Source organism: Motacilla alba, chromosome 19 (assembly GCF_015832195.1).
Source record: "Motacilla alba alba isolate MOTALB_02 chromosome 19, Motacilla_alba_V1.0_pri, whole genome shotgun sequence".
Lineage (NCBI taxonomy): Eukaryota > Metazoa > Chordata > Aves > Passeriformes > Motacillidae > Motacilla > Motacilla alba.
Window position 1 is genome coordinate 4,028,213 of NC_052034.1, and position 16,712 is coordinate 4,044,924.

At 43.7% G+C, this 16,712-nt stretch overlaps 1 protein-coding gene across 2 annotated transcripts in view; it reads right to left on the reverse strand.

Moving 5' to 3' along the window:
* The window catches only part of TAOK1 (TAO kinase 1), a 69,467-nt gene that overhangs the window by 10,603 nt on the left and 42,152 nt on the right, over positions 1-16,712 (reverse strand). For both annotated transcript variants that reach the window (XM_038157854.1, XM_038157855.1), the window contains 11 exons: positions 16,346-16,439; positions 15,614-15,695; positions 13,589-13,756; positions 12,527-12,730; positions 11,206-11,340; positions 10,384-10,620; positions 9,495-9,623; positions 7,716-7,919; positions 6,993-7,232; positions 3,239-3,451; positions 1,981-2,163 (listed from right to left, as the gene is read on the reverse strand). In XM_038157854.1, coding sequence (XP_038013782.1) covers positions 1,981-2,163; positions 3,239-3,451; positions 6,993-7,232; positions 7,716-7,919; positions 9,495-9,623; positions 10,384-10,620; positions 11,206-11,340; positions 12,527-12,730; positions 13,589-13,756; positions 15,614-15,695; positions 16,346-16,439 — 1,889 coding nt within the window. The remainder of the gene's footprint in view (positions 1-1,980; positions 2,164-3,238; positions 3,452-6,992; positions 7,233-7,715; positions 7,920-9,494; positions 9,624-10,383; positions 10,621-11,205; positions 11,341-12,526; positions 12,731-13,588; positions 13,757-15,613; positions 15,696-16,345; positions 16,440-16,712) is intronic.

Genomic DNA, 16,712 nt, shown 5'->3' on the forward strand with positions numbered 1-16,712 from the left:
GAGGCATGTGGGAAGGAAATGACTAAATCTGAACTCTTTTAAAGACACTCTTGGGACATGCTCATTGCTGGTGCAATACAAACAACATTTCACATCCACGGGGCTTGGCTACTCCCTCCTCACTCCAGGGCTGGACATGACACACATGCTCTGGTGATGATGGGCACCACCAAAAGTAAAGGCAGCCTGCTGAAAAGGAAGCAGATTTCCATGCATACACTAACTTCTGGAATCTGGTTTATTATTGAACACCAGGGACTGACTTTGCCACAGGCTACACATTTATTTGTGCATATAAATGCAGACATTCATCTTGTGCACATACCTGCCCTTTCTCTGGCTGCCAACTTCAGTTAGCACATGCCAGCAAACACCAGGTGACACCACTGAGGGACCCACACCAGAAAACTCACAACTCTTAGTTCTTATAAAAACAGAACATCACCTCTCTTCCCAAAAAATACCCCTGCAAAAGAATGATGTGTCTCCCTCTGGACCCACATGTTTGCCCTTGAGTCACTGCCAAGTGACTGGAACCTCACCAAGGTCTCACTGCTGGTGCTTGACCTGTGATTTTCATGTGCCAAGACTGCACATATTGCTACAGGAACCAATGAAAGCTGAAGCACCATCATTTTTTTTGCTACTTTAAGGCAATACAGGGACAGAAACATATAGAAAATTATGCTAGGTGATATTTTTGTCTATTTTTCTCTCTGTGAAATAGTATTGTTAAGCTTGCTATCCCTATTACTGATGCCAAATCCTCCACAGGGGTTTTCCATGCACAGAGACGTCAATCCCAGTAGACAATGGAAAACTTCTACAACGTTATTGGCTGCTGTGGGTTTCTTTGAGTCATTGGCTTCACTGCAGCTTCTAACACTATCTGCAATATATGCTGCTCCCACAGAGCAGGGAGCACTGGCTCACTGTGGCACTTCCTCCCCAAGCAGCTCATGCCACCAGAGGGCAATGCACCTCCAGATAAATCCATACTCGTGCCAGGCTGTGACGGGACTGGGACCAAAATAACTAGCAGTGGGGTCTAAAGACAGCTACTGCACACAAACGACACACAGAACTCTGCTTTCACAGATTAATCTATTTTCTGAGAGCAATTGCCTCCTTGCAGAGACCAAAGCCCAACAGGACTGTGCTGCCTCCTTGGGGATGCTCCCTCCGCTGGCCGTGAGGTGGAGCAGTGCTCTGTGGACTATCCCAGCATCCATCCATTAGCCCCTAGAAGAAATGCAGTGTAAAGAACCTCGAGGCCAACAGAGTAATCGCCCTAATTTACTACACACTGATGAACAAAACTGGGAAATGTCTGAATGGCAATGGCTGACACCTATAGGGCAAGTCCAAAGGGAAAACAACTGCATGAGGAAGGCTGACAGTTTATTTCCTCCCATCAGTTTTTGGTGCATTTCCCTTCCCTTGGTCTGTGTAGGCCACTCACAATTCTACACACACATCTAGCACTGCACCTGAAGCAAACTTCAACAAGAAGCACCTGAATACACGTAGCCAATTGAAGCTGAGATCTGGGGAGCAGCAGATGCACCATACCTGTAGCTCTGGCTACTTGAGTTTGCTCATAAGATACATTATTTCACAGGGAAACTGCAGGCCCCAGCCTTAGGCTGTTACTGTCTGCTCTCTCAGGGGCCAGGGAAGCCAATGCCCAGCTCAGAGACAGAGACTACAGTTCTCTCTCCCTTCTGCCCAGAGAGGCACATCCCCCTCTGGCACACTTCAGGCAGCTCTATCCCAGCCAGAAGCTGCTCACACAGGAGGCCTGAGCTGGCAGAAAGTTTAGTCTATGTGTCACTGAGCTTTCAACCCCAGAGAGACAAACACCCAAATGATCTGTGTTACTATATACAGCAAAGTAAGAGCAGTTTATCTTTCACTGATAAGTGGAATTTAAGATCTGAAATATGGAGTGTGCTTAGGATGCTCACATGCCCACTTTACCTTCTGCTCCAGGAGGGCCCGGCGGAGGGACACCCTCTGCTCAAGATCACGCAGCTCCCGATCGTGCTGGGCTTCTGCCTGCATCTTGATTTTACTCTGATATGCGTTCAGCAGCTCCAATTCTTGCTGCAGCTGCATCTTCAAAACCTGGCACTCTGCTTCCTGTGCCTCATCCAAACGCAGCTGGGAAAGACAGACAATAGAGACGTTTCACCATGGGGTAACCACTGCTGACACTCCAGGGGAGGACCGCGGGGAGGGGGAGAATGGGCTGGGACATTGTTTTCTTAGCAATACAATTGGTCTCTATTGTACTTTGCTTCGCTGAACAGAGGACCTATAGTGACAAAGACTGGTGACAGTGAGCCCACAGCACTGATGCAAGTGATGCTGATGAGCAGTGGCGCCTCAGGAACCACGATCCACACTGCAGAGACCAGACTGCTGGAGGTGCAAACATCCTCAGCTCTCCTTTTGCTAGAGGCAAAGAGGAGCTCTCTTGCTCTATTCAACTGGATTAACCAATTACCTCTACCCAGGAGACTTAAGTCCAGAGCCCTGCCAATGCAGGACTTGGGCACAAGGATATAATGAAATAAACCTAAAAGCAACATGATACGAACTTTTAACCTTCCCATCATAAAAGAAGCCAGCTACCCTGCCTCACAGTGTTAAATTTGTGTACAAAGTGATGTGAGCGGGATGCAATATGCAAGAATTGCAAAGAAAAGTGCACATTAAGCTGTAGCAAGGATTTGAAGCATTGCTCATGTGGTCATTCCTTAAAGAAGGATCTCTTAAAGAAAGAATCACAGAACTGCCACAACACTTTGACCTCAGATTTACTGTCAAAACTGTGGACTCCTCCATGACTCGATGAGCATCTTCCACTGGTGGCACATGCTTGGGTTGCTACCATCAACAAATCAAAATCTAAATGAGTTAAGACAGCCAGTTGCACTATGTAATGATGCTCTAACAGGGATGTTTATGTTGCCACATCTCATGCAAAAGCAGTTCACTGGTCACACAGATGCATCACTTTGCATCTCTACAACAGCAGCTTCAGCCTGCCTGGAGGGGGTGGTAGGTCCTTCCTCTGCGTTTGAACTCTGCTTTCTAAACACGGAGGAAGGACTGTGCAGGGAATGGCGTGTGCAGCAAGGAAGCAGAAAGCCTGCTGTCAGGATACAGAGCGGTTAAAATGCAAACATCCCTCTTTGGCTGAGGAACCCTGGGTCCCTCAGAGGCGACTCACAGCTTGTGTAGAGAGCATTTCATTAATGCTGTGATCATACTGCTCAGCCAGGATAGCCAGCTTCCGGGTCTGCTCCTCCTTGAGCCGTTTGAGGACAGCTTTATGTTCACTCTTTGGCGTGGTCTCCAGCAGATGGTTTCTCAGTGCTTTGTACTGTCTGGTTTGGATCTTGCATGTATCCTGAAACTGCTTCTTTATCTGTAGTTCTTTTGACTGGAAAGATGGAGGGGACACAAAGAAAAAACCAGCATGTTTCAAATGAGCAAAATATCCATTCAAATGGATATTTAGGATTACATTAAGGATATGAGTTCAAGAATCCACAAATGTATATTAACATCTACAGTGCAAGGAGGGAAGCAAAATACACAAGAGGCAATGACTATTGCTGCAGCTGCTTTGACACTGCTACTGTGCAAAACAATTACAATACAGACACTTTTATAACAAAGCTCCAGCCTAAATACAGCTGTCTCTGCACAAAGAGCCTCACATTTGTCACTGGACTGAATCCAGTCCTGGGTGTTGCTTTTCAAGAAAAGTTCTTGAGGGACAGGACTAATATTTATTAGCACCAAAAGCCATACTTACACGACTGTGCTTGTATGGCACATATATATGAATAGCACTTAATGTTATGAAAAGAAGCAGATCTGGTGCATGGGAGAGGACAGGAAAAAAGAGCAATGCTTTTTCCATTGAGGGTTTGATGAATATAAGATGTATTCTAACCCTTGATATTATGAGCCTGGTTTTCATAAAGAAACCCAAAAAAGACTAGATGCTTTAAAATGTACACCACAAACAGTAGTATTGTGTTGGTCTAGCCAACAAAACAATTTCCCAGTCCCAGTGGAGGCTTACTGGAAATGGAGTTTTCCTCCCTTTGCACTTGCTAACATCTCTGTATTGTTTAGAGACATAGCTGTGATTGCACATAGGGTTGGGGGACACCAATACTGGAAAAGGTATTGGGATCCAGCTTTGCTGGATGACCTTGAATATTTTTTTTTTCTTTTTCCTGCCTTCAGAGCAGCCTGTGAAGTTTAACATGTACTAAGTGTTTCAAGATCTTGAAAACAAGGGGGCTCTGGAGTTCTCTGTATCTTTCTATGGCATGGCTGGTAGGGATACTACTAACAAAGCAAAATCCAGAAGTGATGAGTGATGATGGTTAATTGATGGTCAAGTTCACCATGGTAAGAATAAACAAATAAATAAATAAACACAAATCACTAAAATCAGACATGAGAGCCTTTCCATTGTTAGGCACCGTGCCAAATACTGAAGCACCAGAGGTACAAAGAGAGCACAGGACCAGACTCCTGTTTGAGTAAGTTGGAAGAGCTCTGGGATATGAACCAGCGAGGCAGATTTCTGTGCCTGGCCAAATCAGCCCCTCCAGTGCTGCTCCTGGCACCAACTCAGGGCTCAGCAGGGCAGGTGATAAGCACAGCACTTGCAACCACCTCAAAAGGTGCAGTGGGATCAAACAACACACCCAGCCTAAGCAAACTCTGCTGCATAGAAGAACAATAACACTTTGCTAACCTGATGCAGAGAACAGGACAAAGATGGGTTTGATTCAAATCAAAACACGTATCATGAAGAGGAATGCATCACTTCTAACCTTTCTGAATTTCACAGAAAGTTATTTCCTTCCAGGAAACCTCTAAGGTTGTTTCTCACTGCCCTTAAGGGAAGTGTCAGCAGGTTACACATTCCCATCAGGGACCTGGTCACAGCAAAACACTATCAACCTATTTTGTCCTCATTTTTTGTGAAGTCTTGCTTGGACACCAGACTGTTTACAGGCTCCCAATCCAAAGGCTTTAACAACAGGAAACAGAAGGGAGGGGTAAGATTTCCAGTCAGACTTCTGACAAGATCATTTTGACCTAGTATTGTGAAATACCAGCAAGAGGGTATTTGCATCACAATTAACACACTCCAAATAATAACAGCCGTTTTCACTGAAGGGTGAATTCTAGTTATGGGTCCTTCTGGTGCTGTCACAGAACAGACACTGACCGTTAAAAACCTGCTTCCAGGACAAAGGGCCTCACTAAATAACAAAGGGAAAGCCTGAAATGTGCCCTTGAGGGAAAACGTTGCTGGGGAGAGAAACTGAACAAATGGTCAAATTATCTGTTCAATTAAGAATACTTGCCTGCATTAGTCAGAGGCAGGAGAAGGAGTTAATGCTAGAGAACAGCCTCGATAAAGAGGGGATTGTGCTACAAACCCAACGGTTGTCCACGGGCTCTGCTGTTAGCACTGCCTGTTTGCAAAGGTGCAGGATTGACAGCTCAAGCCTGAAATCCTTCACTAATGACAGAACAGCCATGCAAAGCAAAGTGCAAGCTTTCCATGCTCCCTGCAAAACGCTCCAGCCCTGTCCTCCCTGGAAAAGGGAAGGGGTTGCAGAGTCTGCAGAGGTGTGAGGGCAGCCAAGCCCCTGCAGCACAGAAGTACCACAGATCCTGCTGCCAGGGAAGGAGAATGGATATGCTGCCCACTCGTGTTTGCACCACATCACCTTGGGGAGGCAGAACTCATTCATGCTAATCTCAGAAGGATCAACCTAATACAGCTGCTTCAGTTTTATTCAGCTCAGAGTGCAGCACAGCTTCCCTGTGAAGTCATCTGCTATTTATACACTATATCCTTGGAGATTCTCAGCAGTGATCAGATGGTTCCTTGTTCTCACAAGCCAGGTTTTCACTATTTAATATTGTAATATTGACAAATCAGGTATCATTTTTTCTTTTCTGAAGTTGTGTTTTCAAGTTGGTTATTTTCTCTGTAAGAAGATAACTTGCAGGTGGTGAAAACTAAGTCAGACAGAAAATATCGTGAGGAGGAAAGATGTAAAACAACAAAGAAACCCCATGCTCAGTATGCCATACACTCATTTTGTTACTGGCACAGCTGAACACTGGGTGGAGAGAAGAAGTCTGCCTCCTCAAAGGAAATATACCAGGCAGCTTTGTGAGAGGCCCTTCTCAGACACTTCAAAATAAACCACTGGACTTCTTCTGATGAAGTGAAGGCTTAAACAAAAACACTAAAAGCCTCAATCACACAGGCCCCATAATTCTGGTCAGCCACCAGAGCTACAAGGGCAGCATGAGAAACCCAGAAGAGACAAACAGCAAAGGTCAGTGCCAGGAGCTTCCTGAGGACACTGCACTTGGCTGGTGTCTCTCTCTTCCCCCTCCCCACCTGCCACCATGCCAGCTTTAGTATAAAAACACACTAACCAGGTGAGTTAGCCAAGACTGAAAGTGAAGTTCATTTTGATGCACACACAAAGCTTTTGGGTTTTGTTTTTAAATTACACTGCTTCATTACAGAAATACTGACTTTATTTTTGAATATGGGGGAGAGAAGGATCAGAAAATGGTGTAGGAGTGGGAAAAAAAAGCATACTGTGAACATTAAATGCATTTAAAACTACCCCAGAAAGGAAGGGACATTGCTGAGAAGAGCTTTTCAAAGAGGAGGAGGGACTAGTGCTGCTGTGGCCTGTCTGCAATATCCTGTAATGCTGATCACCACTATGGTGCTCCTCAAGTTAACAAGCTTCAGATCACCTTGGCCTTGCCTGCACTATAGAAAGGCTGTAATGGACCACTCTTCCATGGACCTCTTGTCCACTGCCACCAGCTCACATGGGAGCTCCTACACCCCTCAGTACCTTCAGAGCTCCTGCACCCCTCAGCACCTTCAGAGCTCCTGCACCCCTCAGTACCTTCAGGCTCTTGGGCTGCTGCCGGACCTCCATGACGTGCTTGCGCCGCAGCTCCCGCTCGCGGCGCTTGTTGTACTCCAGCTGGTTGGTGAGCTCGGTCTGGTGCTGGAGCCGGATCAGCTCGCAGCGCATCTTCTGGATGGTGCTGAGATGGCGGAACTCCAGCTCCTGCATGGACTCGTGCTGACGCAGCAGCATGGCGTGCTCCAGGTCCTTCTGTGTCTGCCTTTTGTTTAGCTCCTAGCAGGAGGACAGAGGGAATTATTAGGTTCTTTGTACTTACTTGGATTTCCGTTGACAAAGTGACATTTCACTTTGTTCACAAGGGCATTTCTCTTTCCAAGGCATTTGAGGACAGACCACAGAGTTTCTTGGTCTTATCAGCAGCAGACAGCAATGCCACCGGTAATTTTTCCTTCCTCATTTCACTTTTCTTCTTCCTGTTCTAGATGCTCAACAGGATTCACAGTAAGCATTTTCTGTTAACTGTTGTGTCTGGTGACTTTTTGGACCTAACAATTCTCCTGCAATAGGGCATTAACCTGTACACTGGATGCCACAGGGATTACCAGCTGGCACTGCAAAGCATCCAACCACTGTTCTACCAAAACACTTTGGATGTGGTAACAAACATTTCTGTGTGATTTTGTTGGACTGCAGGTGCTCCTGTGAGATGCATTTCACACAGGTGCACCCAGGTCTCATCTCTGCCTGCTCCCTTACCTCTCGAACCAGGTCCTGCTCCAGGTTATGGCGGCCCAGGAGCATCCGTCTCTTGAAGCGGCGACACTCCAGCTCCAAGTACTGCCTCTGACGCCTCAGTAAGTTGGCCTCTTCTTCTGCCTGGAAATGCTGGATGTTCTCCTTCTGCTTAGAGAGCCACTCCTGCTTTTCCTTCTTTGGAGTGCTCTGGTTTTCATTCAGCTCCTGATAATCGCAAGGTGATTAATTGGGGAATAGTTACATTAAGCTCTTTGGCCACAAACTGGACAGACCTGACTAATAAACTACTGAACTACATTCTACTCTCTCTTCTCAAGGTTGGTGTCATCTCAGACTCTTCAAAATGCATCACATCATGTAAGGAACACTAAGGAAATACCAGGAGACAAATCACAGTGGAGCAGATTCAACTACAGCTTTTTTTTTTTTTTTTTTTTTTTTGCACTGGCCAAAATACCAGTTTATGTCCACAGTTTCCAGACCTAGGTATCAGCTGAAAATGTCAAAATGAGGGGTTGCTACTGAAAACACTTGGAGGTACTGCCATACTGCCTGGTAAACATTTTTACAGGCTCCCAAGGGAGTGAGAGAAGGAAAGTGTTCACGTCCTGTTGTTCAAACAGAACTCCAGCTACATGAAGCACATCAGAAATTTTTTTGTGTCTTGCTTGATCAGAGCACATACCCATACTACAGTAACTCATCAAGGCACAGCTGCTCACTGAGACGCCTTAACTCACAAAAACAATGTGAAGAAGTTCACAGGTAAAACTTCAGAGTTTCCACATTTGTACTACATGGCCTAAAGTATCTCTAGCAAAAGACTCTGCTTGCTTGAATTGCATACTAGAGATGCCCATGCAGTAATTAAGACTTGTTGTGATACATTTCGACTGAAGTATGAGACAGAACTCCTCTGTATTTCATCAGTGTTTCTTGGTGCTCTGTGATCTACTGCCCACTTAGAAAAAGATTCTATGTTATTACAAAGAGCCCACGCTACTGTAGTTTTTGTTAGATCTTTCTTGGCTCTGCTGCTCTTTAGCCTTTTTTTTCTCCTGGGAAATGCCTAGGTTTGGGAATATTTCCCTTTGGAGCAAGTTCCAAAGTTGTGTCACACAAGTTGATGGTTGAGCATTAAATGGTTCTTTCAAAAAAAATTATTTATAGTGCTTACGGTTTCAGTCACTCCACAAAAAAATCAGGAAGTTTGAATCTACAGTTTCTCTGCATTTCACAGAGATCTTGATTTTCACTAAAATGCAATGATTATTAAGTAATTACAGAGCTTTCTCCATTAAAATTAATAGTCCTTTACAGATATTGTCCTTACAAAAAATGCAGATCATCTTTACTGCTCTGTTCTCTTGCTCCTGTACATGAATATCACTAAATGATTAAAAATTTCAGAAACTACTGCAGAGAATGGCCACTACCTGCAGCAACAATGTATGAGAAAAATCTTCATGACCTTTCATAAACTTTTCATTCCTTAGGATTGCCAACTTTGCACGTTTCTGGCTAAAAGGCAGTACTGAACAATGGAGAGGTTTGAACTTCCAGAAGATAAACATACAATTACCAATAACTAACTAAAAAAATAAATTCTCTTACTCAAAGGTCAAAGAGATGAAATAAATATAGTACACACAGGACTCTACTCATGAAATGCAGACTTGCTGTTACCCTGTGGAAGATGTGTGGTGCAGTGTCACTTTTATTTTCACAGGCTCACCACTCTCACACCGCATCACACACTTCTCACTGGAGATGAGTTACCTCTTTCAGCTGCTCTTTACGCAGTTTATATTCTCTCTTCTGAGACTCCAGGAAACTGTTCAATTCTTTTTTCTGTTGGGCCTGAATATGCTGTTGGAACTTCTTCTCTTCATTTGCCATCACTTTAGCCTACAGCAAATCCAGCAGCAAGTCAGTCTGAGTCCCAATGGATTACAGCTCATGTCCAATTTCAGCCTCAAGACCCAGAACTCATGGTAGTCACCACAATATTCACCACACCTCTGGACAAGTCCAAGTCAGAGGAGCTTGTCCTCACTCTCTCCTCAATCCCCATCCCATCAAGGCACCCAGCAGAGTCCTCCTCCAGTACCACATTCCCTCAGTCCTATTGTTCAGCTAATCTTGCCTAAAAAAGTCAAAATCTCATGATAAACTATATCCTCAGCCTTCCACTGAGAGATCAGAGATGAACAAAAATCGATAACAGCTGCTGTAGGCAGCACCACTTCATTATCAATTATTTAAAAGCACAGCCCCCCCATATCCATGCACAACTAGACAGTGAACATTTAAGTGTAGCTGGCACATTTCTCCGCAGGCTAATCTGACTCCACAACACTCAATGGCAGGCAATTATTGACAGCACAGACATGGCAAGAGAGAGGAAAACCCTCAGTGTTTTTTCTGGGGTCAGGATTCCAACATTCAGTACAACCCACTGCCATGAAGGACATACCTTTTCTCTAGTTACACAACCCCTTAGTGTAAGGAGGTGATGTATTAACCTTTTTCTAATTACCAATTTGCTTGGCTCCTGAAAACAAGACACCTCAGAGTCCACACTGTCATCTCTGCATCAGTGAGGGGAAGTGGACAATTCAATGTAATTAACAAACATGGGTTGGTCTGATAAACCATAACCTCCTACCTCTTTTTCCATGGCAGCTTGGTGCTTTTTAATTAGCTTTTCCATTTCTGCAGCAAAATTGTTACGCTGTGTTTCGAGATCTTTGTCCAACCTGAGGCGGTGCTCGTCCATCTCTGCCTTCAGTTTATTCTCTAATGCCATCAGTTGCTTCTGGTGCTGCCTTCTCATACGTTTATAGCCAGACATCTGCTCTCGGAGCTCAGAGTCTTGCTCATGTTCCTGCATTTGCCTTGTCACCTAGGAAGATAACCACATCGGGCCAGAGGAACTTAATGCTGCTTAATCTGCTTTTCAGCAGTCTTCAAACCACAAAAGAAAACGATTCAGTTAAGAAATATGATTTTGTTGTAAAGAAAAGCACACATCCTAATGGCAGCAGAGAAGATTAAAAACTCAATTCGGCTGTAGGAGATAAGCTCACTTGGGCTCCAAGAGAAAAACAGTACAATTGTTATAAAGCTGGTACTAAATAATGGCCTTTTAGCCTAATACAATGAGGGTGGATACATACACACACCCACAAATATTCATAATATGCATATGAAAATAAAAAACCAGCTTATTATTATAAATGGTTTCCTATATTCTACGGGGCACACTGGATTTGAGACTTAAAATATTTAATATACACAAATTACATCTGCCCAGGTATCTCAGTGAAGCTTTTATTAACTGACGCTAAACTATTTCAGTGACAGTATCTCAAGTCAATGAAGATAACTCATATTGTGGTGATATTCTGAAAGCTCTGAGAAGTTGCACAGAGCTGTGTTCAAAGCATCTTCTCCTGCAGAGCTCTCCCCAAACCAACCCTCCACGTACCAGCGACGCTGTGCGTATGGTAGCAAAGTGCTCTCGGTTCCGATAATGAGACTTGTGGCGAGACACTTGGGGAGGAGACTGGGGTTCTGATGCCCTTGTCCGAGGATCCGACTCCTCTCTGTAGTTCTCTTCCTCCTTTATCAGCAAATATTAATGTCAGAGAATAAAGAGAAACTGTGTTACTAAAGATTTTTAATTTTGGTCTCATTATTTGAAAGGGAGAAAAAAGCGTTTTACATTCATCGGCCCTGAAAGATCCTCCTGCTGCTGAAGGTATATGCTGCAAAAGGAGTTCTGATCTACGACCTTTGCTTTCAGAAATTTCATACTGAATTTTTATTACTAAGAGGAAGATTACTAACCAAAGCTGAAAATGAGAAAAAATAATGGAAAACTGAAAGCTGAGTTAAACAGTTTACTGCAACAAAACATAAAAGCTATAAAGTAGATTTTATCAACTCTGAAAGACAAAAAACAACATCTTTGTAGCTCTGAAAGACAGAGGAAGATTTTCATTACACCCACTGCAGAAATACCTCAAAGCAAATTTTAAAATTTGTCATGGTGTATTCCACATTCTTATTTTGAGTTTGTCATTCATCACAGAGCGATTACTAGTTAGATATGATACACTAATTAACTCCCTGAGGAAATACCTGTGTCTTTGTTGCGTATTTGGGCAAAGAACAAGACATTCTAGCCACACCTATCATTAGCCACAGCAACGGTAGTGCTTTGAGCAAACGGAGTGATAACCCCTCCATGGCAAGAGCAGCCCAGCTCAGAGGGCACTCCCCAGGCCACCCTTCATCTGGCAGAGGGAAAGCACGGAAGTGGTTTCTGCTGCTTTTTTTTCCCTACACTTTATTCATTAACAAAATATTCAAATCAAATGCTGGGAAGCTGGGTGCTGCAGAACTGATTTCAGCTTCTACTGTAGGCCCTGACTTTAAGAATTATCTAACGAGGAGGTAAAAAGGGGAAGTCACACATCCTGTTGTCCCACAAGGCACTGCTATGCATGTTAAGGGTAGCCACCAAACAAACCTATTTACAACCTCCCATTCCAACTCCTCCTGACAAAGCAAACTGCTTTTGAAACAATTCCATTAGGCAAATAATTTTTAGTGAATTAACAAAAATAAACCATCTTCACAGCCACTTTCCCAAGTCTCCAGTGCACACTCATATATAGATATTTGGGGCACAATAATATAAACTGCAGATAATGACTAGGGAATGGGAACAGCTGACTTTGTGCCAAACAAATTCTCTCCCACTTTACAGCTTCCAAGTTCTGCAGTAAGAATCCAGTGCTTACCGGTTTTAAATGAATGACAGAGCTATTTGACATCACGGTGTGGTCCCCCTCCATCATATCCAGCTCGCTCTTATCATCCGAGGCATCTGGAAGACTGTTAACACTACTGCTTTGGCTACTGGCACTGATAGACATACTAGGAATGGACTGATTACTTCCGACACTGTTCACTGTTCCCGTCCTGCCCACGCCATGATCTTGTTCCTAGGAGAAAGGAATTAGAAAGAAAATTCAAACCCATCCCAGTGGTACCCACGGACATCACCAAATGGAACATTCATTCCATTTCTCTCTGAAGGCATCCACCTGCCATGTCATGGCACTTTCCACCCTCCAGGCATCGCCATGAAACGTTTTTCTTGTGGGGTGCTGGGGAGAGAAAGAGTCAGCCCTGTCAAGATTAACTGGCTGATGTCAGATTCTTTTCAACAGCGAGCCTGTTAACAAGCTGAACTCTATCATGTATCAGCCACAGCATGTCACCACAAACTGCTGTGACACCAGAATCACCTGAGTGCTCAGCTGGGACCCTGCACCTTGCAGGCTCCTTTCTGTACAGGAGAACTGGAATTCAGAGTCTACTTCTCTTCATGGGGACTGCAGCACTCAACCCAAAAAAGAGAAATCAACTTCCCTGATGACCTGGTTTTCTTTTCTTCTTCTTTTTTTTTTTTTTTCAAAATATATCAAGTAAAAACCTCAATGCCTTAGATTTAGAACAACATTCTCAGTACATATGGTCAAAACAGAGGTTAACTGCAGTTGCTAAAGAGTCCTCATGAAGCCTCATAAACAGGCAAAGAAAGCGAGGATTTACAGGACTGGAAGCTGACTGTTCAAGCATGAACACATGGCACAGCTTCTTGCCAGCACTAAGCATCTCCCCTGTTTGTCCTTGTTTGTGCCTTGAGGTAGCTTTATTCCAAGCACAAAGAGGGAGATGGTGTTTACAGCCAGGTGTGTAAACAGCCTCCCTTCGTTTCAGCAGTATCTGAATTGTGGTTATTTAAATGACAGTCTCATTCTCTGTGGTTCAGCGATGAAATCCAGCATTTCTCTCACCTCCTCCTCCTCCTGTGTTTCCACTGCAGGGCCATTGTGGGCCTCCTGGAAGAGGAGCTTCTTCATTTTACGATACTGCAGGTTGTCCAGTTCTCTCACTGCATCCTTTGTTCTCTGAATCAGGTCTATTAACACTGTTTCAGGCCGCTCTCGAAGAACAAACATGTGCTGCAGAACACAAATAGGTGAGTGGCCTCTCATGCCTCCAATGCACATGCTTTGAGGACACAGTGATGAGCTCTAGTTGGGTTTATTAGCCCTCTTCCCTGCACAGGAGGAGAATATCTTCACAGCCAACACTGGCATTATTTTCAGACTTTGAAATCCAGATAGATTTCAGAATGATTGTACCAAAAAATAAAGGTGTAAAAACCCAGAAATAGCATTTTACATGCCATGAAAACTGGCTCACTATAAACCTAGACTTCAGAGACATTACCTACTAGTGGTTTGGTGAGGGAAGAGCAACAAATACCAAATAAAAGCTAAAGGTGCTAGACTGGCTAGTATCTTCAACCAAATGTTAATTAACTCATCAGCTAACTCTCAGTATAAAACCCTTTTCCTTGTTTAGAAAAGCCTGGGAATCAAATATTCATCATACAGCTCTGAGTCATAAAATAGGCTGTGAACCTTAGAGCTTGGTCCTGGAACAGTTCCCCACGTTCTGCTCTTCTCTTGGAGATATTCACTACATTTCTCTGCAAGGGTGGCTGTATTTTGCCCACAGGTAAAGCAAGAACTGTCTGTGTATGTCAGAAGCAGCTTTTGCAGTCTCCAGATGCAATGTGCTGTGGAAGCATGAGTCATTATTAACACCACCATTACTTTCATTTTGTTCCTTTGGAGAACTGCAATGCTGTTTCCAACATGGCACATTCCCTACCTGTCCCTGTAAAGTGGCATGCAGCTGTTTCAGACCATAGTTATGGAAGGAATACATTCCCAAACATTTCATTTCCATCAATGTTCTCTTTAATTGCAGCACATTGCTCAAAATAAAACCAATCTGTAGAATTCTGAAATGGCAGGACTACACACCCACACCGAAACCTTTCCTGGATAATTGCATTTACTTTCTGAATAGACAGTTTTCAAAGAGGCACAAGTCCCCAGAGCCATTTTTAGGTAAAACCATGCAAAAAGGTGCTGATAAAACCTTCATAAATAGCATCCATTTCCCTGCAATGCAAAAAATTTGGAAAAACACTGTTTAGCAGAAGCAGGGCCAGGATAAAAAGAAAGCCAAAATGTCAGAAGCACTGTAAAGAGAATGACAAGTTAGCAAAATTCTGAATGCCACCTGATGCCACAAAGGAAATCCATCAAAGTCTCACATAAAAAGCTGCTCCAACACCCAACTTCTCTGTGAGTTCTGTTCACATGTCAGCCTTTTGCAACAATCTACCCCACTGGCTTTGTCTCCAGACTACAGTGAGCAAAGCCAAGTACCTGCAGCACTCGGGAGCACAAACGAAGAATTAAAAAAGAAGCTAGAAAAAGCAAGAAAAAGCCTGCAGACTGCTGAGGCTTTTTCATGCCAAGGAAAAACAGAGGGAAGAAAAACTGCTTTTTTTGCCCCGTTCTCCCCAACAGTGGATTTCAGGTACTGCATAAAGCACAGTGGAGTGTCGTATAGCACAGAACAGAGAGGGGAGTAACAAAAGGTATTTGTTAGCTAATGCACAGCAGCTCTGTCAGGATTAATTACAATCACTGGAATGACTGAGTTTAAAAACTAAAACTCTTGACAAGTCGATGGTCATCCAGTATCACTTGGTGGAGTGACCTTTTATGCTGAGAACTCCAAGGCTGGCTTGGAAAGTCACCTGGGGAACACTGTGAGACACTGCAGACAGGCAGCAAACCAGGGCTGCCAGCTCAGGACACCCCACAGCACTCGCAGCTCAAAGGTGTTTGAGCACCATTAACCATAACCTTGTACAGTAGGTGAGACAGATCATCATCACAGGGCACAGCCCCTTTCAATACCACATGGAAAACAGAAAGGACAAGCGAGCCAACCTTCAGAAGCTCCTCTGATGTAGGCCTGTCTTGAGGAATTTTCTGGAGGCAAGAATCTACGAAGTTTCGAAAATAATCAGACCTGTGTCAAGGAGAACAAAAAAAATCAACCTATGTTAACGACCCAATTTAATTCATTAAGGAGTCAAGATCCTCACATCTGGATGCTTGTAGCTCCTAGGCCAAGAACTATGGTCCAGTAAACCATAATTAGGAAGTTTTTAACTTTTGAAATTAGTTTACTGTATTTGCTGTTTGCAAAAGACAGTTGTTGAGGCTGGGAGGCACAAAATGTTACTACTGTGCTTTATTCTTCTGAAGTTTATGCAACAGACACTTGCCACACACAAGCTGTGTCCTCATCTTGCAAAGCAATACTTCAATAAAACAGGATTTAGAAATTGACAGTGTGGTTTGTGATTAAAAAAAAACCAACTATACCCCACAGTTTTGGCTAGCCTGGGAGCTTCAAAAGTTTACTGACCCATGAACAGAATTTTTTACAGGATCTTAAGTTCTTCCAGCAGCCTGTCCTGCTCCTACTACAGCGAAGAGTCTCAAACATATATTTAGTAATTGGTCAATTTTGTGTACGAAATGTATAGTGAATCTAATGAGAACCTTCCAGCTCACATCCTCCCAACAGGACTCCAGCCATTTCAAGAGCTCAGCATGACAAAGCAGTCCATTTACAGCGATCCCCTACAACATTCCTCCCTCAGCAATACTCACCATTCATTAGACTGTAGTGTAGGGGATTCATTCTGCGCTATGTGATATAAGGCACTCATTGCGTTCATGTTAAACAAAGGAGGCTTCCTTTCCGCTGCACGCAAGAGAAAAGAAGTTTTTATATAGGGACATAGTCTCATGTTGTTGCTCTTTTTATTTTTTTTTTTTTTTACAGTTTACATCTCTTTAAAATGAAAACCACATCAGCAAAATCCCTACTGCCTGAACATGGAACCCCAAACCAACCCTACCCTGCAATCAGACAGATATGTTGGCATCCATCCTGTGCCATTGCAGAAGATGAAAGCCCTTTGAAGATCAAATGCCTTGTCCTCTCAAGCTTTTAAATTACGTGGTTTATCATAGT